This window comes from Hippocampus comes, unplaced genomic scaffold, assembly GCF_001891065.2.
Source record: "Hippocampus comes isolate QL1 unplaced genomic scaffold, H_comes_QL1_v1.1 scaffold85, whole genome shotgun sequence".
Taxonomy (NCBI): Eukaryota; Metazoa; Chordata; class Actinopteri; order Syngnathiformes; family Syngnathidae; genus Hippocampus; species Hippocampus comes.
The window spans coordinates 2543131-2564479 of NW_017805540.1; the positions used below are offsets into that span (position 1 = coordinate 2543131).

General features: G+C 42.8%; 2 protein-coding genes across 2 annotated transcripts; one reads left to right on the forward strand and one right to left on the reverse strand.

Annotated features, from left to right (window-relative positions):
• Positions 1-6: 6 nt before the first annotated feature.
• Positions 7-7948, reverse strand: mep1bb (meprin A subunit beta b). The gene is made up of 14 exons (XM_019878939.1): positions 7849-7948; positions 7750-7768; positions 7604-7654; positions 7479-7522; positions 7310-7388; positions 6488-6605; positions 6153-6331; positions 4087-4305; positions 3823-3975; positions 3516-3731; positions 2651-3118; positions 2405-2584; positions 1123-1312; positions 7-611 (listed from the first exon to the last, which is right to left on the reverse strand). The coding sequence occupies exons 1-14, from the start codon at positions 7924-7926 to the stop codon at positions 395-397; spliced, it is 2211 nt and encodes a 736-aa protein (XP_019734498.1). The 5' UTR covers positions 7927-7948; the 3' UTR covers positions 7-394.
• Positions 7894-20731, forward strand: LOC109521237 (opsin-5-like). Its single transcript, XM_019878947.1, has 10 exons — positions 7894-7972; positions 8707-8730; positions 11917-12110; positions 12420-12488; positions 13823-13978; positions 15047-15134; positions 15994-16156; positions 17509-17636; positions 18347-18681; positions 19618-20731. The coding sequence occupies exons 6-10, from the start codon at positions 15047-15049 to the stop codon at positions 20173-20175; spliced, it is 1272 nt and encodes a 423-aa protein (XP_019734506.1). The 5' UTR covers positions 7894-7972; positions 8707-8730; positions 11917-12110; positions 12420-12488; positions 13823-13978; the 3' UTR covers positions 20176-20731.
• The last annotated feature ends 618 nt before the right edge of the window (positions 20732-21349 follow it).

Consider the following 21349-nt stretch of genomic DNA (forward strand, 5'->3'; position numbering starts at 1 on the left):
TTTTTGTTGTTGGTTTTGTTTTGTTTTGGGGTTTTTTTGTACACATTCATGAAGATTGACATTCTATTTTCATAACACAGCCCCATGTTACCGTAGGCATGATCATGTCGAGTTTAATAATACAAACAAAATATATATCCACGTGGAAAAGAGACAACACAAATGTTCCCGTCTTTGGTATAATAAATTTTAAATTTGTGAATATAAACTCAAATGTCTGGGTGTTTCATGATTTGAAATTAACTTGACAACATTGAATAGGCCCGTGTGCATTGGCTCACTGTGTAAATGGCCAGCAAGGGGCAATCTGAAACATGCAGCATGATCATCGTACTACAGTATTGATGAACACTGACTCATTTCAACTTTGTCCTTTTGATCTTTCCACCACCGCTCACGCTAATCTTCCCATGTTCCCCATGACCAAGCTGTTTTCAGAACCTTGCTTCTTGTACTTCTTCTTCAGGCAAACAGCGGTGGTCAAGGTCACCACCAGCATGACGCCCAGCACGGACAACGAGGAGGCCAGGGCAACGGTTCTGTTGTCCGCCTGAGAACCTTTGTGCTGGCAGCTGTTGCCGTAGAACCACCAGTCGACCCCCACGGCACACCTGAGACGAGCAGGCAGGTTAGAGACCAATCACGTTACATGATGATAACCGTTCACCTCCATCGCCAACTTCTTATCTTGTGTTGTTAAGATTGTATTTCCTGATTCTGAACTCATAAGGCGGGTGGCAATTTTCCCATTTGAACTTGCTGAATGATGACCTCGTTGACATTTCTATCTGCTTGCAAACTACAACGTAAGCATGTCAAGAAAAAGTCAAACATGGAGCAAGCGCTGTGTTGGAGTCAGTGTATAATAATATGTTGGCCGACCGAGATGTTTGATGCACCAGATCTGATGCTGTACAACCCAGATATAAAGCATTAAGCACAATGTGCGCATTTGATAGCATGATAATCGGTATTATGACAGCATTATTCAATGTAATGTAAAAAAAAAAAAAAAAAATCATCCAGTAACTGAAAGAATTGCAACATATTTGATTTTGAATATCATCAGGTGTGTTTTTGTGCGCGCACGTGTGTATGTGTGTGTGAGATGTGTGCTCTCACTTGCAAACCGCCTTCCCGTGTTCTTGCACGCACACGCCGTCATTCTGACACCGCACGCAGGCTCCAGAGGGAGATTCGGTGTTGGTGGTAGGCTGCATGCTCAGGGATGAATTGGCAGGGGCTGTAAATGTGGTACTCGACGAAGGGGTAGCGGTTGGCAAAGGTTGGCTTTCAGTCAGATGCGACACGTCTGAAGAGTCAGAGCACACGAGAGGGATGTTGAGTTCAATTCAGATGAATCCAAAGACTGTTGATTGCTTCATCATAGATGCGGCAACAAGGTTAGTGTCCGATACTATGTTTGACAGAACGTGAATTTACAGTACTGTTATGTGACGTAAGTCAACAATGGTCTCACACTACATGGAGAAAAGTCAGACGTCAAACCCATTTACAACTTATTAAGGAGCTTTGTTTGATCAGGGATCACCAACATGTTGCCCACAGGCAGCAGATATCCCCCAAGGCACACATGACTAGCCGGGGGGAGCAGCCCCGTTCTAAAAATAGTTCACCAGTTATGAGACATTGTGCTCTAACTGATCATTTGAAATTGGAAATATTGTAGAAATCAAGTGTGGCAATTTGATATTTATCAGTGGCCTCCCCTCTTAATTAAAAAAAAATGCTGATAATTATTTTTCAGGAATGACTGATTGATTTAGTGGCTTTGGACACTGTAGATGTCTATCATCCATTAGCCGCATTAAGCGCTAGTCAAGATGTAGCTTTCAGTTTTCGAGAAAGGTGTTGAACTTTTGGTTTGACCTTCGTGTCAACAAAGTTTCCAGGACCTTTTCCATGGGAACTTTAGTTTAGGATTTTTGCAAAGATGCAATTTGCACAATTGTGAATCTTCCATGGACTTAAGATTTTAGGAATCTGGATGGAAGCTTGAGAAAACCGACAGAAACAGGAACAAGCAAACTCCACACTGGAGCTGAGACTCAAACTCCGAACAATAGGAAGTGCGAGGCAGACGTGCTTACTTCACCATCTTGAGAACGAATGGGCAAAATTTCCCCATACTTTTGTCCCTCCATCCTATATCAGGGGTACCCAAGTCCGGTCCTCGAAAGCTCCTATCCAGCCTCAGTGTCGCCCTCCTCTAACACATTTGATTTCAATGATCAGGATCGTTATTACGCTTCCGCAAATCTTACTAATGCGCTGATAGTTTGAATCAAGAGTGTTGGAGGAGGGAGACATCTAAAACAGGCTGGGTCGGTGCTCTTGAGGACCGGATTTGGGCACCCCTGGTCTATATGGTGAGTGTTTTTACCCTCCATGCTGAGTAGAAAGATGGCATCCCCTCCTTTGATGAAATCTCTGCTCCTGGCTCTTAGGTGGGTGAGGTACACAGACGTCCCGGTACCTGGTCCCCGGAAGTACTTGGAGCCATCCGTGTCCGTCACCTCGACGCCCACCTTTCGAGGGTCATCCCAGAAGAGCCTGTTGGAGCCTGATAGACAAAGCCGAACGTTAAACACGAGCCTCTCACGAGAAGAGCGTCTTTCAACATGCGAACCCGAAATCAGCTTGCTGGGATCGGTGGTGATGCTGCGCTGGTTGGACATGCGCTTCTGGATGTGAGGGTGTTGGTCCATAAGCATCATGGTCATTTGCTTCCAGGAACAAGGCCACGTCTGCCCGCTGTCTCCCTCGCGGGCCACCAGGTTTACGTAGGCCGCCATTTGTTCCAAAGAGCTGTCCTTCCCGCTGGGATAGAGCTTCATCTGGAAGGTGTAGCCCTCCTTGGAGGTAAAGGGTGGGCTGTAGATGGCCGTGTCCACAGGGGTGTTCTCCATCACGTGGCTGAAATTCTTCACGCGCCATGCAAACTCGGGACACAATGTCTCCGAAACGTTGATGTCATCCAGAGACAGTCCACCTGCAGATGGTCCCGCACCTGCTTTGGTTCCCTGGAAGACCACGCGGAACTTCTTTGTGGCGTTTAGCCTGACGTGGTGCAGCTGCCACAGGTCCTGAGGGGGTCCTGTTACATCAAATGAGCTTAGTTATTAAGGAGCATCTAAGACCACCCAGGGGTGGGGGCCTTCTTCCTTTTGGGGGCCCATTTCATGAGCATGTATTTGGGGATTCAATGTTTTCACGGTTTTTAAAGCAGTTTCAAGTGTCTTGTTGCTGTTGGCCAAATAATCACACATGTAGTACGATCTCTCACATTTTAAAGTCACATGCCTGCTATGATGAGAAACCCATGTCTGAAACGACAAAGGAAGACAATTCCAGACTTTGACGTTTCCCTCAAGCAGCATCGTCACATTGAGGCCAGATCGAATTTCTCTTGCAGACGAAACTTGGCCCACAGGCCTTCGGTTCCACACCTCTGACCAAGTTTGCACAGATATAAGAGAGTGAGTGATATTAACCGTCAATGGTGGTGATCAAGCGCAGTGTCCCAGCAGGGTGAGCTTTGTCGTACTCCCGCACAAAGATCTTGAGCGAATCGTTGAGGCCGCCGCTGTTATAGAAGAAAAACTGCAGACATTGATAACCTCGCTTGGGGTACAGGATTCGGCTTTCGAGAAGGGCTGTGTCACCGGGGTTGGCCCCGTTCGTGTTGAAGTGCATGAAATAGCCAGAACCTAACGATATTCAATAAAATAAAAATGACATATTACTGACGTCGGGCATATTTATACTTAGTAGACTGATTTTCTACGGGCCTCCTCTCACCAGTGCATTTGCCCATGTTGGAGTAGTCCGTGTCGGGCCCGCCTGCCGCCTTGGATAGCCTGTGCCAGTCCTCCTGGTCGCCCGGCCCCTGAATCATCCCGCAGATGTTCTCCTGCTCAAAGTCGCACGAGTCCAGAAAAGTGGAGCCCCGAGCTGCAAGACGAAGTCACGGCTGTGAACGGCTGTAACGCCATCTTGTCAGGTCAATGTCAATCGGCTCACGAACAGCAGCCACAACGAGACAATAAAAGCCATTCTTCTCACTGCAGTTGTAGAGGCGGGAGAGCTTGAGGAGGTCGCTGTCGCTGAACTCCATCCTCTGGCCGATGACGTCGGCGAAGGCGGGGATTTTGGTGACGATGGTGGGCTCGGAGCCGTTGCGGAAGGCCGTCTTGCTGTAGTGCATCATGGAACCGTAGTCGTAGGGGACGCCCAGTGAGCTGGAGGTGGTGTCGTTGTGGATCTTGAAGTTGTGCTCTCGGCCTGGATGCCGCACAAAACAAGACTGGTGATTTAAATTCATTCAGTGGTTATAAAAAGTCGACACACCTCTGTTCAAATGCTCGTTTTTTTTTTTGTTTTTTTTTTTGTCGTTTCAATTCGGTACTTTTTACCGCCACCATGAATGTTACCTATCACATCTACAATTAAAAACAAAAATTTTTAGAGGGGTAAGTAAAAATACTTTATTAACCACCCACATTCAAACTTACAGTATGTTAAATAAGAATCTACCTACCCCTGTCATCATTTAGAGGGCCTCTGATTGAACCCAAATAAAGTTCAGTTGTTCTCATAGGCTTTTCCTGACATTTTTGTCATCACATCTTACAGCACAAGCCATCGTCTGCAGAGAGATGCTCAATGGTATCAGTCAGCAATAGGATACAAAATAATTTCCAAGGAATTAAATATAGCATTGATGGGCAACTTCAATTCTGACGGGGGCCCCAATTTGTCATCAGGGGGACTGCGAAGAGGTAGGCAACAGTGAAGGAGCTGCAGGAATTTCTGGCAAATACTGGCTTCTTAGCACATGTGACAACAGTCTCCCGTCTACTTCGTATGTCTGGATTATGGGAAAGACAGAAAGCTTATCTTCCGAAGAAAAACATCCATGCCTGCATGCTTACATTTGACCAAAACACACTTGAAATCTCGTAAATGGGAAAATATGTAACTATCCAATAAAACCAACTTTCACTTGATTTGTAAAGAATGTAGACGGAAAAAGTTTTGAAATGATTTGTCTTGCTTCCTTTTTTTATATGACAAAATCCCTCGCCTTCAAACAGGGGTGTGTTCACTTTTTATTATTATCACTCACCGTGTATGCACGTGTCATGAATATTTCTATTGCTTGATAGGACAATTAATCAAAGTTATATGCACCCTAACAGCAGCTATTGATGATTTCATGGGCAAATGGTGGTGCAGTTGTGCCACGTGGCTTTGTTTATCGCACACCAACAACAACACTTTTATCACTTAAGCACTAAAAGTGATGAACGATTGCCCACAACAAAGTACAATACTCAACGGGTGTTTCCTTCTCGTATAATTTAATGATTTGCAATATAAATTGATCAATCTGCTCACAGCAGTTTGCATCATGCTGAGCACGCTGCTAACACTTGTATTGTTTTAATAATTGCGTGTAAATGCAGTGCAGTGACATCTCTCTCTCTCTCTCTCTCTCTCTCTCTCTCTCTCTCTCTCTCTCTCTCTCTCTCTCTCCCTCTCACACTCTTTATATAAGTATAAAGGTTCACACACACACACATATATATAGATATATATATATGTATAGATATAGATAGATATATATATCTATATCTATATATATATATATATATATACTGTATTTATATATATATAATAAAAAGGGTTTAGTTATTAGCGTCAGTAGTATGTTGCTAGCAGGTAGCCATGGTGTAGAAAAATCCACTACATCATTCTGAGAGCTGTTTTTAATATTTTGACTATTGTCAACATATAAAGCAATCCAAATGTTAGATGCAGTACATTTCTACACATCCTCATTTAATAATGACAATATTGTTCAATTAATACCTCTCTGGCAGTGACATTTAAAAATGCACATCATTGTCTTGTTACTTTACAATGTCCCTAATAATGCGTCCTGCATTGTGACCACTTCTGTGCATGACTTCGACCGGCAGATGCAGACTTTTGATTTTTTTTTTTTAATGAACAGATTCATAGATGGGTTTCCTCCAAAAAGTTAAAATGTGGTAAAACTTATAAAATAGTCTATTTGAAGAATGACTAATATCATATATATTGTCTATAATGCGGCTGTAGCTTACCCTCTGAGATTCGGTCCCACATGATTTGCACGTAGTCGTCCCGGTCCGCTCTGGACTGCTCGTGCCAGAACCCCAAAGCATGCAAGAACTCATGTTCGATGGTGGCGATGCGGTCGCAGTTTTTACCGATGGACAGCCGCTGCCTCCCGATGCGCTGGTTGCCCACCGAGGAGAAACAGCTTCAAGAACGCGAGGAAAGCATTCATTATTTAAATCACAAATAGAAGGGAATAAAAGAAATCTTCAAATTTAGAAGTTCATACTTCTCAAGTAAACCATAACTAAGATATGGCTCACAGTAAATCAAGTTTGACAGTGCTGTGCTAGCGCCTCACCCGCTGCCTTTGAAGATACCGATGTAGTTTGCTTCTCCACTCCACGGCTTGAAGTCAATACAGGTCTTCAGGCGGTACTGCTCAAAAGCCTTCAGGATCACACCTTTTGCATTGATTTCTGCACTCGAAAAAATGCAAACCAAAGAAATGTTCTATCCTGCATGTATGCACTTTTGTCATACTGAAAGCTGTGTCTAATCTAGTGGAAGTCCAACACAGCGCAGCAAGACTAGTTGACGTCCAAGTAAATTCATCCATCGTAGACTAAATAGGCTCTATTTTTGGGCCCAGTGCAAGTTTCGCACCAAGCGCAGTCGAACTATGCACATGGCTTGAGTTTTCTTTCTTTTGATGTTTTCCTATATGGGTGCGAGTCAAAGGAGGCGTTTGCGCCGTTGTGGGAGGGAACGCAGACGACTTGTTTGCCATCCAATAGAAGCAGCTCCCCTCATTCCCTTTAAATTCATCGCAAAGTGTCGTGTAGTCTGTGCAGCATTGAAATGCAGGAGATCGGCGCGTTCAAAGTGCATTTAAAAGTAACTGCAGGCAAGAAGATCTCCATTTGCAAATGGCAAAAGTTGGCCGCCGTTGGAGACCACCTTCTATCCCCAATCATGCATCTGTGTATGACAACCACTCTCCCAAACACATAGTTGTGCCGCGGTCGAGGGTGTGCTTTCCGTAAAAAAAAAAAAAAAAAAAATCCCCACAAATTGTGATAAGCATTCCACTGTATTTTACTGACCTGATTAGCAACAGCTTTCAGAATGATACAGTGCAAACTACGAGCACAATAATAATAAAATAAAATAAAAAATTCACCAAGGTCATCCCCCATGTAATAAGGGATGGTCGTGGGCCACCGGTACTTTTCGCCTATTATGGAGTTCCGACTTTGCTTCTGTTGGTTAGAAATGAGAAGCACGTGAGAGTAAAACATGATACTTCATTACAGTATGAATAATAATATTATTTAATGAGGACCACAAACCTCGCCAAGCACAATGTCGCCTTCTACCAGATTTAATCCTGCTTCTGTACGGCCAAAGCACAATAATGAAGCTTCAAAATTGGAAGAATTTTAGCGATTATCTTTTCCGGCTTTCCCGCACGTACCTTCATTGATTTCAAAAATATCCAAATCTCGGCCACCATCCACATCAAAGTCTGCAATAAAATATCATGTTAGGTTAGTGATAAAAACTAAAACAAAAAAAATACACACTCACACTCTGCGAACTCCTTTACTGTCCCTTACTTACCTTGTATTATTTCTGTAGGCTGAAGAAATCCAGAAAAAAAAATGTAAATGTTAAAATCATGAATACATGTCATTTCTTTCTTTCATGTCATTTTCTCACCATGCACAGTGCGGCGCCACACAGCAAACACGCGATGTGCAGAGCCAATGATACACCCGTGGATGTTTCTCCAGCCATGTCCAACAATAATGTTCATCGACGGCGTTGTGAGCGCTCATTTAGTGTAAGGTACATGATGAGATTTTCATGAGATGTAAGTCATGCGCAGCAGGTGAATAATTGACAGATTGTTAAAGGGTCAAAGTGATACAATCACTTCAAATGGCTTCCCGGGCTCTGCTATCTCTAACAAATCTTTAAATGTCATGTTAATGTTTTGTTTTGTTCATTACTTTCTTTTTAACAGTTTTTAATAATGCCAGCTCAGTATATTTTCTCTTCATTTGAAATTCCTCACGAAGGTCGCGGGCGTGCTGGAGAACTATCCCGGCTGTCTTTGGGCAGTAGGCGGGGTACACCCCTGAAGGTTGCCATTCAGTTAGTTGCACAACACGCCTACACAAACAACCTCACACCTAGGGACAATTTAGAGAGTTCTTTTAACCTGCCACGCGTGCTTTTGGAATGTACAAGGAAGCCAGAGTACCCGGAGAAAAGCTACGCAGGCAAGGGGAGAACATGCAAACTCCACATAGGAAGGCCAAGGCCCATAATTGAACCCTGTACCTTTGCACTGTGAGGCGGACGTGCTAACCATTCGACCATAGTGTCGCCTCTGACTCAACATATTATTTTTTTTACACAAAACAGTACAGTACCTTTGTATTATTTGCAAAGTGTTTCAAGAACTAAAAAATAAGTGCTGTAAATGCTATAAAAACTCCCTTAGTATTTAAAAATGTTTTTTTTTTTTTTGTTTTATTTCTATATCGCGGATTTCAGTATTGGCGGGAGAAGTCTGGAAAATAACTCCCAATGGAGGTCGGTTACTGTATTATTGTACTGTCTGTCTACATGTTTAGCTGCCCCGCTTGTAATCGTGAAGCTTTGTGGGCTCCATTTTGGCTCTGTTGACGTGGCCAAAACTTGAAAGGTGCTAGAAATGATTAGTAGAAAGCCTCGTTCCAAGTAAGGAGGAAGACTTTCGTGTGGTTTGTTGTTTTTTTTAACCTTTAAAACTTTCATCTCCGAATCAACTTTTCTTGATCGATTTTGAAACTTTTGTATTTTGTAAGTGGGCCAAAGCAGGCGCCAACATAGTCGGCCCTCAAATTCATGCAAACTGAATGGTTGTTTTGGATGTTGCTGATTACTTATTGATATTTTGGGGCACCACGCTTTATATCACTTAAATATGAGCTCGGCACAGAGATGTATCTAATGGAGCTGAACTGATGCGCTTCCTTTACTTTTTGCTGAATGACTTGTGTGTCTGCACGCCCCTGCACGTGCCTGCGAACGTATTGTTCTGGCAGTTTTTTGGGGGTTGGTTGTTTTATCATGTTGTGTCTTTCAATAGAAATTCAATCAAGGTAGGAAATAAAATATAGAAAGAAAAAAAGTTGCAACAACATACAGGATGTGACTTAGAAATGCAAATCTATCGATATGACATGATCTTAAAATAACATGATCAAAAATATTTCTAAACTATTTATTACTTATTTTAAAGAGAAATTCTGCCTTAGTTGTTGATGGTGTAGTGGTACACTCGCCGGTCTTTTGTGCGGGCAGCGTGTGATCGGTTCCCACTCAGTGACAGTGTGCATGTGGGTGTGAATGGTCGTTTGTCTCTATATGACTGACTGGCGACCACTTCAGGGTGTAGTCTGCCTTCCGTCCGGAGTCAGTTGTGATCGGCTCCGGCGACTCTCGCGACCCCCTTCAGGATAAGCGCTGTTGAAAATGGATGGATGGATTCTGCTTTATAGATGGAACAAAAGATTTTTTTAAAGCAGACACAAGTTTTAACCAAAATACATATAATTTTTTTTTATTAAATATTAGAGAGAGAGAGAGAGACACACAGAGACAGACAGAGAGAGAGAGAGAGAGAGAGAGAGAGAGAGAGAGAGAGAGAGAGAGAGAGAGAGAGAGAGAGAGAGAGAGAGGTGACCTAAAAATGCCTGTAAGAGTTCTCATTCAGGTCATTTCACTGTGAGGACAATGAATTGATTACAACTGGCCTGTTGTGGTTCTCTTTGGGCTTCTAAGAATTGATTGTCTCCCAAGACCGAAGAAAACCACAACACTCCAGTTTGGATCGATTCACTGCCCTGAGAATGGCCTGAAAAAAATAAAGTGGTGAGTTGTTTATACTGATGTTCTATCCAAAACCTGTTTTCCAATTGTTTCCCTCAATTTTCTTTCACGTGACATTTAACTACAAATGACATCTACAGATATGACCTACTTTATCGACAACTGGAAAAAAAACAACAATAACAACATTTGACAGATTTTGTGACTTTTCAATAAATTTGTGGAGAGATACCTAATTTGCAATTGCCAGGTCTTTCGCGAAGAGTTGACTTTTTTTTTTAATTAAATGAGCGCTTCAGTGAGACCCTCGTTATAGAATAAGCGGCTCAGATAATCGATGGGTGGATGGATGAATCTATATCTCAATGTAATCACCGTAAGTGGTGATTTGATGGACATTTTATGTTTCCTCGGAAGTCCTTTTATTGTGGAATGACCAATGTACTAGTTATGGGGGAGGCCTCTTATGCAGGTCATCAAGAAAAAGATGGCTGACATAACCATCTACATGTCAAAGAGGTAGCTGCCATGAGTTGACGTTCGCGTGCTTACGCTTGAGCATGCAATTGGCGTGATTGGAGGAGCAAACAGATGAGAAATCAATGTCCATTCCACTTGACTTCTAGAATAATAATTTGTTATTCCAGCTCACACTGAAGGATAGTTCAGTGGAGCCGCTAAACACTTGCCTGAGCACTGCCATGACGGGACGTTGCTTTCAATTTGAGCTTTAATCTATATGTAAATGAAGCCGTACTATAGCCGATACGTCTGCGTACTCTGAACATGAGTTTGAAGGAAAAGTGTTTTATAAACCTGTTGAAACTGTGACGTGCTGCTCGAGGATAGTCATCCATGGTGGCACAGATGACCACAACAATTTGGAATGTTAAGCTTAAAGGGGAAGTCGAGACCCCCCCCCCAAATGTTCTTTACAATAATATGTTCTATGCGCCTTCACTAGTTTAAACACCGCATTTGGAGTCAGAGTGCATTTGTGGGATATCAGTTTAGCAGTAAAATCCACCCGTTTTTAGCCATCTCAGAGGGCGGCCATTTTGCCACGCTCTTGAGTAACTGTGATGTAATTTTCAGTCAACAGCAAGTGGCAAAATGGCCGCCCACTGAGATGAACAAAAAGAGGTGGATTTTACTGCTGAACTCATATTCCACAAATATACGAACTAATCAGAATGCTTAGTTAAGATAAGACAAGAAAACTTTTACTTGTCTCACAATGGAGAAATTCCCAATTTACAGCAGGATATGAAAGGGAGAAGAACAAAAGTGTCTGTGTATCTATCTATCTATCTATCTATCTATCTATCTATCTATCTATCTATCTATCTATCTATCTATCTATCTATCTATCTATCTATCTATCTATCTATCTATCTATCTATCTATCTATCTATCTATCTATCTATCTATCTATCTATCTATCTATCTATCTATCTATCTATCTATCTATCTATCTATCTATCTATCTATCTATCTATCTATCTATCTATCTATCTATCTATCTATCTATCTATCTATCTATCTATCTATCTATCTATCTATCTATCTATCTATCTATCTATCTATCTATCTATTTTCGACGCTTGTCCCGTGAAAGCGAACGACCATCCACGCCCACACTCACACCGAGGGACAATTTAGAGTGTTCAATCAGCCTGCCATGCATGTTTTTGGAATGTGGGAGGAAACTGGAGTACCCGTAGAAAACCTACATAGGGAGGCCGGAGCTGGAATCGAACCCGGTACCTCTGCACTGTGAAGTCGACTGGCTAACCACGGGACTACCGGGCCGCCTATATATATCAATAGATATATAGATAGCTATATATATAAAGAACAAAAAGATTTTGGTCTTGACTTCCTCTTTAATGCTGTTGATTACAGACTAGTTTGTCGTTGTCGTAAGAGCATCTTCACCGTGCCGGCCATCTTCATGCTACGTGAACCCGCTGCATGCCGATACGGACAACCTGGTGCAAACATGGCAATACAGTATGTTGCTTCCACTCAACAAACAACAGACATCCAGTTGTTATTGTGCTTGAGGCCCTTTCACTGAGCAACTTCCCACACATCGGGTAAAACGGCGCATTGTAAATTAGTGCCATTCCTCAAAGAGGCCTGGTTACATCAGCGGCACCTGCCCGTGGCTGTTTTTGTCCAGCACGTGGTAAAATGAGGCCATCGTGGAACTCACTAAATGAATAGCTTCAGTGGTAAAATCATTCAGGGTCATAGAAATTCAAAGATGATGCATGGAGATCAATCAGCAGCATTTTGGAAGAGTTGTGTTACGACATTGTCAGAAAATAATCTGCAACAGTAATGGGGGGGGGGGAGTACAAAAGCACAGTACAAATAATCCTCATTTAAACACATCTTCTTAGATATCTTCCTGAAATCTGTCAAGTGGACATTGTATGGAAAATGTACTGCTCTCACAACAAAGCCATAAGGTAAGCAGATCTGCATTGTAACTCTATTCCATGTGCCGACTTCATGGCTAATGCACGCCATTGAAAGCTATAGAGGGTGGACCAGCCGAGTGGTTAGCTCGTCGACCTCACAGTGCAGAGGTCGTGGGTTCGATCCCAGCTCCGGACCTTCCTGTGTGGATTTTGTATGTTCTCCCCATGCCTGTGTGGGTTTTCTCCGGGTACTCCGCTTTCTTCCCACATTCCAAAAACATGCATGGCAGGCTGATTAAACACTCACAGATGTCCCTAGGTGAGAGTGTGAGCGCAGATGGTTGTTCGTCTCTGTGTGCCCTGCGATTGGCTGACAACCGGTTCAGGACTGCCCAAAGACACCTGGGATAGGCTCCAGCACCCCTCGCGACCCTTGTGAGGATAAAGTGGATAGAAAATGGAGGGATGGATGGAATAATGAAAGCTAAAGAGAATGGTTGGACAGAAAGAAGACACTTTGATTGGCGATGGTTGAAGTTTGCTGTGACCACTCCCACAAGCGTGCACACCACCCGCTTTCAGATCCTGCGCTTGACTGCAATTCGACCAACATCAGATCTAACCTGCTTCTTAGCAGATCAGCGCCATGCAGGATTTAAACCTGTCGCAATTTTAAATAGTTATGTATCTTGAGGTCAAGTTATCTTATTGAATTACTAAATGATATAATATTGAACACTGATTATAAGAATATCTTGCTTGGGTGGGATTAAATGGAACAGTCCTAAAACTAGATGAAGCACAAGCAGACCAGAAGAAATGTATCCGTGCTTTTATTTTCAGTAGACCTCATTGTTGTCTCCTTATTGCGGACTCGGATCAATCAATGCAGCCCAAGTTTCAAAACAAACATGATGACGCGGCATTTAGCTGTTATGCTGCACTCAAATGGAATAACCTGCTTACAAAAGTGAAGTGCTTTTAAATCCAAGTTAAAAACATTGACTTTTTTTTTTTTTACCCCCATACCTTTGATTTCGGTCTGTTAAGCATTTAAAATTAATTTCACTGTCGATTTTGTTTAGAAAACTACTTTTTATTTAAATTAAATCAATAAAAAAAATTTGAGGACAGACTGAATAGTTTACATTTCCTGTAGCATCCCCACCCAAATTGGGAATCACTGATGTACAGTATTAAAGAGAGGGGATGTTGCTACTGGCATCGACATGCTGAATTGTGTGGGCAGCACGGTGGAGGGTGGGGACATGGGAAGGCAGGGGGTGGCAGGTGGGGGTGGCTTAGCAGGGGGGTTGCTGAGAAGCTCTCTGGAGAGCAGACGAGCCTCTCTATCACATTCTCTTGCTCCTGTGTGTCAATAGCATCCGACGATCAAATGCTGTCCCAACTGCTTCTCAGCACATCCGGGACACTTTTTGGTGCCAAGACGTCACCCGCCCCTCCAGCAACATTTGTCTTTTCCCTAATTGATTGAGGAACTTAATTAGGTCCGATTAAAACGTCAATGAAGACATAAGGTAAGAAGGAGCACTTTTTTTTTTGGTGTTACTTGTGTTATGAATTTGTTTTAAGGGGGAAATAATTACCGATACCCCATTTTGTTTTTAGACTTGACGTATTGAACAGTTTGCCTCTAAAATGATTGACAGGTGGTTCAACTCTGTGACACGGGTTGATAATGTCTTTTAACCAAGTGAAAACAAGCAAGTTTGTCACTTATTTGGAGATGTTTTTCATTTTTTTAGGAGAAAAAAATGCACACATCAATCTTATTTACAATATGTAGTTTTACTTTTACATTGTTAAATGCTTTTTTCCCCCTCCATAACATCACCATAACTACATCCGGGCAACCATGGCAGTATACATCAATCAAATATAATATGTAGGTTTTGTTTGATTTGATATTGGTGAGTTTTCCAAATTGCGGTCATTTTTAAATTCAAACTCTATTTTTGATGTGAAAATACGAGTCATGTATGCTGTATCCCACTGGGGTCAAACTCAAGGCCCGGGGGCCATTTCCGGCCCAGCACATGATTTATTTATTTATTTATTTATTTATTTTTATGCGGCCCGTTAACGCGAACGAGACTTATTTTTTTACTAAACGGATTTGTTCTGTTCACTTTTACCGTCAGAAAATATGTAACATAATTGCATTTAAATTTATCAACTTTTTACTGATAAAACCTGAATTTTTCACCCACCAAATCTCCTAAATTGAACTATAGCAGTCAACTTCAATATTTGGACACTGTTTTGACTTCTGATATCAAATTAAATTTGTTGCAAAAAAATACAAATCATAACATGAAATACACATGCCGTTGTGTCCTGTATGGGTAATAATATCATCATCATCCTTTGAGGGACATCATAATTGCAATGTGGCCTGCGATAAGAATGAGTTTGACACCCTGGCTTGTATATTTGCCCCTCTTGCCGACTATGTATTGAATTTAGGGCAAATATTGTATAGGCAGATTATGTAAAATTTGGATGGAAAAATACTACACTACAAGCATATTTGTGTATATGTATATTGAAGTTGCTTGTGAAATCAGTGCTGTCGTCATGTTCAGATGGGACGGTTGGATGACGAAACTGCATTCCAGTCCAATATTCCCGTGCCCCTGGACATCACCGTGGCTGTGGTGTATTCACTCTTTGGTGAGTCAAAGTGACTACAATTTTTTTTTTTTTTTTTTAAATGGATTTGACTTTTCATTTTCTTTTGAATATCTCTGTGAATAGCTTGGCTGCTAGCACTAAACAACAAGGCTGCCGGAGTCCGACTGCTTCCGTGTACCATAGATATTGGCACCACTTGTGTTTGATTATGTTTAGATGGATGTTTAGTATGTATGAGGTATATGCAGTGCGATATCTAATCATTTTCTCCCAAACCAGCAAGCAAGCAAGCAAACAAACATAAATATACAGTGTGTGTGTTGCATAGAATAATCTAATGCCATGTGAGTCAGAAACACACATTCATGTCCATGTTTGACAGGGACATTGCTGCACAATATTTACCTATAAAATAATCTCACTGTGTGATCTCCAATGTGGCACAGTATGTTTTTTTTTTTTTTATTCCGCTCACAATTAGTGCGTTATTCATACTTGTTTTTACACAATGTAGTGTGGTTCAGTTATGAACAAGTTTTTTTTAATCAAATAAATCAATCTGAAATGCTACACACTGACAGACTGTTTACATGCTGCTGTTTTGATTCACGAAATTATAAATTGTTTGTTTTTTTTCTCAAAATGAACAGTTAATATAAATTATGTGGCAGCGTATCAAGGGATCGATGAGTATTGCATCTGTCACTGGAATCGAAAATTTCTGTGAGATGTAAGTTGGTGAGAGAGTTAGCTGCTCGCAGCTACAATTGAACTGCACTTTTTATTGCCAAAGAATGAATGATAAAATCTTGAGGTCGTCATACTAATAATTCTGAAGTACTCCTGTGGTTGGCACTCATTTTTTGGGTTTCGTTTGTGTGATTCCTCCCCGGTGCAGGAATATGTTCATTGTTTGGCAACAGCACTCTGCTGTATGTGTCCTACAAGAAAAAACATCTCCTGAAGCCGGCCGAGTTCTTCATCATCAACTTAGCCGTCAGCGACCTGGGCCTGACGCTGTCTCTCTACCCTCTGGCCATAACATCCAGCTTCTACCACAGGTGCCGTGGCCTATCTTATTATTTTTTTTGAGCTCAACTGATTTTCAAAGTGTGAGCCACCCCACACGTGACAAAGAAGAAAATCACCATGTGGATATGTATTCGTTCTGCTCTCTGAAGTGTGCGGTGTCTCTGTTACATCCTTCTACAGTATGTCACTCTTGACTCAGGTCAATGCGCGCTTCATGGTCACGTGATAGGTTACCGCTAAAATGAAACCAGGAGCTCAAAAATGAGTGAAAAACAAACGTCTTTGGAAAGTTTCTTTGGAAAGGGGAAAAGGCCCAGCCAGGAGACAGAAGAGGAGCTTATGACTTTCAAGAAAAAGAACACTACATTTAATAGACATTGTCAGGAGTACTACTTAAAATACGGATTTATCTCAACGGGAGATTCCCACGTACCAAGCCCACTCTGCCTAATATGCGGCTCGGGTGAGTCGTGTTTTGAAGGCACATTTAAATGTTACCATAGCGACCAGAGAGTGTTGCGGCCAGATAGGACGTTCTTCGTGTCATGATTCGTGTTTATTATTAAGTTTAGAAAATACAGTACCACAGTATTTATTAGCCATGCCTTAAAGGCGAAAATATTCAAGTCAAGTACAGCTTTATTATCAAATGCACTGTATGTACAACATACAGCACAGATGAAATTTCTTCCCTCTTAACCAGACAACAAGACAACAAGAGGAACCGCTGCGGGTGCCCGCACCGCCATCAAAAGGACAGTTCACATAAAATGACAAAATAATACAACACAACACAACACATAAGACACAGACAGTCGTCCAATCTTAACCACTTTTCGTGCATACACTTTGTTGTTTGAAACAGTTATAGATGAAAGAGAAGCTAATCAAAGTGTCCTTTTCACCAGTGGATCAAAGACGTCATGCTGAAAATGTGCACACGTCTGCTACAAGCTAAATCTGAAAGCAAACAAGAAGCTGTAGCGTCCATCGACGAAAAAAGCTCACATGTCCAGTCCCATGTAAATCCGCCTCAATTCCAAGCCGCGACTCCCAGTTCCACAAACGCATCAGCGCTCTGCGCTGACGCTCTTATCTTCTCATCGTCGGCTCCTAAAGCCATGCATCCACCCAGCCGCAGACTGTCCAACAGCTCCGACCTTTCCGCCGAACAAAGATAGGCTGTGAAAATGCTGCCCATTACAGTTTTAGGGCACCTTTGACTTTTCTAATTGTGGTTTTCACGACAACACTACCGAGTACCATGCTAATGCACTTTTCCTACGTTACTGATCCCTCTGTTTGTTTCTGTCAGCATAAAAAGGTGTTCTTTCTCCCTCCCTCACTTTCCTTTTCCCACGCCCTCACACCTCCCTCGCAGGTGGCTGTACGGGAATACGGTGTGCTCAATCTACGCCTTCTGCGGCATGCTGTTCGGCATCTGCAGTCTGAGCACCCTCACCCTGTTCAGCATGGTGTGCTTTGTCAAAGTGTGTTACCCACTGTATGGTAAGTCTTCAAAGCGAACAGGCTCGGCCACAGAAAGATGCACAAGCGGCATCCCTAAATGGCCCATTGTTAATTTCACCCTAATCCCTCCACTGAGAGCCGCACGTTAAGCCTTCTCTTTGATGACCCACGAGTCCGCTGGACTGCACACGATGAATATAGCTTGTGATGTTGCTTAATGCGCTGCAATGGAGCCCTCTGTTTGACCTCAAGAAACTGCCTGTTTCCCAGCTGGGGGCACAGACGGCTTAAATTGAGTGGACGTGAAGCATGATCAAGCTAACTGTGTAAGTGCGCTGGCCAAAGTGTGTTTTTAGCAGATGACACACATGATTAATTTGATGATTCGTTGGATTGGATTCATCCTGTCAGGATTCTCAAACAGAATACAAGCATCAAGTATGAAGTACAACTTTATTGTCAAATGTGCTCTATGTGTAACATACAGCACAGATGAAATTTCTCGACGTATGAACCTCGACGTATGATGTTGATGTTACATCATCGGTGTGTGAAAGTGTCAAAGTGATTTGTTTACTTGGCAGTTACTGAACAAAATCACAAAAGCAGCTCAGAGGTCTTCAGGGGCGCTATCAAATAATATGACTGTAGGAAAACAGCACCCCCAAGTGGACAGTTGTGGAATTAGGGGATGGGTGCCAATTCGGGTGTTCAGGCTCTAACCTGCACTAATTAATCTACGTTCACAGGAAACCGATTCAGCTGCATTCATGGCCGTCTGCTGGTGGCCTGCGCTTGGCTCTACGCGTTGTTGTTCGCTTGCTGCCCGCTGGGCCACTGGGGCGAGTACGGACCGGAGCCCTACGGCACCGCCTGCTGCATCGACTGGCGCCTGTCCAATCGGCTGCCGACGGCGCGCTCCTACACCGTGGCGCTCTTCTTCTTCTGCTATATCCTTCCGTGCGGCCTCATCCTGGCGTCCTACGCGGGCATCCTCGCCACCGTGCACGCATCGCACAAGACCATGGAGCATCATGGGTCCAGACACATGCACATGAGCCGCATCCAGATCGTCATTATCAAGGTGAAGGGACAAATACCGTTTTTCAATATTTTAGTCGAGTTAAATGAAAGAACACAATTCATAGATGATGATAAAATGGTGAAAGACAGGAATCCTCGTAATGCCAGGTCATTGCAAAATGCACTTTCAATACAATGGTGTTGAAATGTGTTATTGCTAGAAACTCCTAGAATGCATAAGCCAATTTAAAGCATTGCCCAATTAATATGACTAAATATGTAGCAGTAGTAATAATCCTTTCGCATGTGGTATTTACATGTGGCTAGCTAACATTCTCCCTGCTCGTAATAGTCAATTAAAATGCCATTGCGCCCTTCACACTGCTCTACGTATCAGATTTGTACCCCTACTTGTTGTTCTATAATTTACAGTTAAACATCAGTGCTAAAGTACAAAGTACAGTATTATTATCAGGGATGTTAATGACGCTCCAACTCATAAAAAAAAAAAAAAAAAAGTTCATCTGAGCCCAGTATTTTTTTATATTCATGGGTGACGTCCTTATCATATACATTTAAGACAATCATATCAATAATTCTATTTGATTTCTTTAGTAGATCTGTAATTTGCAGATGGTGTGTGTGTGCGTGCGTGCGTGCGTGCGTGTGTGTGTGTGTGTGTGTGTGTGTGTGTGTGTGTGTGTGGTCGGCCCGGTTGTCCAGTGGTTAGCGCATTGACCTCATAGTGTAGCGGTACCTGGTTCGATTCCAGCTTCGGCCTCCCTGTGTGGAGTTTGCATGTTTTCTCCGGGTACTCCGGTTTCCTCCCACATTCCAAAAGCAGGTACAGAGAAGCCATTATAAAATCCCTCGAAACATTGAACCCATTGATCATCATAAAATATTTGTGCGATCGTTGCCTAATTTATTATTATTATTTTTTGGGGCTCTTCCTAAAATTGTATTTACTTCCGTGTTGTGTGCTTTTTGTCCTTAGCTCAGCATGGCGGTGTGCATCGGTTTCTTTGTGGCGTGGAGTCCGTACGCTCTGGTGTCCATGTGGGCTTCCTTCGGCAACATCGAAGACATCCCGCCTGTGGCGTTCGCCATACCGGCCATGTTCGCCAAGTCCTCCACAATCTACAACCCGATCGTCTACCTCGCAATCAGGCCCAACTTTCGCAAGGTAATATTCAGGGACCTCGCCGCGCTAAAACGCCGCACGGGAAAGTGCTGCTGCCATCCAAGAGTCAAGGTGAGACTTCAGTTAGTCCAAAGACGGACAGAGCAGTTTCCTTTGCCCACCTCCTCCACGCAACCTCCTATGATAGTGCTGAACCGTCACAAAGATCCTGCTGAATGCTCCGGACACGGTCCTCAAGTGTTCTGTGTTGCGAACGCTGCCGCTTATGACGAATCGTCCAAGGAGAGGGTCGGTCCAAGTGTGAGCCACACCAGGTGCCTGCTGTGCCTCACGTGTGCAAAGAGAACTCCAGATAGTTTCCATATTAATTTGGAGTTGGTTCCCGACAAAGCAAAAGTGGCCTGGCCTTAATTTTACCTACTCACTTCTTTTTCAGGGTGTTCTTTATGATGTTGAGCAATGGCATGAAACATTGTTAAGGGAAGTACGATAATCTAATCATCAGGCTATAGCCATGACATTGACCTTGGTTTCCAAGTTTTACAAGTGTACAGGGTGTCGCTGGATCTCCAAAAAAAATAGCAAATTTTCATCACTGATGGCTTTATGTGTCCCAGAATGTATTTTTTGACACTGATTTCCAAAATGCCTTTACTTATTTTTCTAGCACATTCGTTTTTTCTTTTTTTTAACGTATAAAAAGCATGTAGAACACGGATTTTACAATGCGTTGTACCGAAATTGATAGCTATGAGGTCTCATTTAAAAAAAAAAATCCACCTGTTGCTGAGCCTAATCTTTAATTCATAAATACAGGATTACTAAAGCCCTTATTGCAATGAAGGGCGAACAATTCCAACTGTTGACGAAGGTCGAAACAAAGCGTTCACGTGTTCGCCAAACAGTTGCCTGACCTACGCCTGTACTTTTCTTGTCGCAAGGGAATTTTGAACATTTTTCAATGACAAGGAAAAAAAATCACAAAAACTGTTGCCGAACGTTTTTGCGAACATTTGCGACATGAATAGTCGTTAGGGTGGTCCATTTTGGAAAAGTTTGTCGGATTCGTCGGGCCGGGTCGGAAATCTTGTCGATACTATGACACAAGGATGTGTGCAAAATTTTATTCCCATCGGATAATTTTATCCCGTCCCGCAGAGCGACCAAAGTTTCCCCTATGGAAAGAATGTTACGGGGCTGAATGGTAGTACGGTTTCTCCCGTACGGTAAGGATTTTGTTTTGCTCAGTTCGCACTTGCAATAATTCAAAGACGGAAGACAGGAACGCATGTATTGCAAAAAAGGCAACCGTGGTTATCCTTCAACACTGGTGAGATTGTTGGTCCATGTTAACTGGTCCATCTGTCTACCTGTCCATCTGTCTATAATGTCCATCAACACTAGTGACACTGTTAGACCGCAAAAAAAAACGAAATCCGCCGTGCGTGCCATCCCATGCCTACTTCGCGCACGGGTGCAACGCCCGGTGTCGCTCCACGACCTGCAGAAGGTGCTGTCGCTGTTCCTCGTCGCGCGTGATGGCGCCGCAGAACGCGCTGATGAGGGCGACGCCCCTCTCCGCAAA

Coding starts and splice junctions, on each gene's coding strand:
- mep1bb (XM_019878939.1), bottom strand. CDS start 7,926: ATGGCTGGAGAAACATCCACGGGTGTATCATTGGCTCTGCACATCGCG. Junction 3,976..4,086: donor CTCCCGCCTCTACAACTGCA/GTGAGAAGAATG, acceptor TTCGTCTTGCAG/CTCGGGGCTCCACTTTTCTG. Junction 1,313..2,404: donor CTTTCTACTCAGCATGGAGG/GTAAAAACACTC, acceptor CTGACTCTTCAG/ACGTGTCGCATCTGACTGAA.
- LOC109521237 (XM_019878947.1), top strand. CDS start 15,047: ATGGGACGGTTGGATGACGAAACTGCATTCCAGTCCAATATTCCCGTG. Junction 16,157..17,508: donor ACATCCAGCTTCTACCACAG/GTGCCGTGGCCT, acceptor CCTCCCTCGCAG/GTGGCTGTACGGGAATACGG. Junction 17,637..18,346: donor AGTGTGTTACCCACTGTATG/GTAAGTCTTCAA, acceptor CTACGTTCACAG/GAAACCGATTCAGCTGCATT.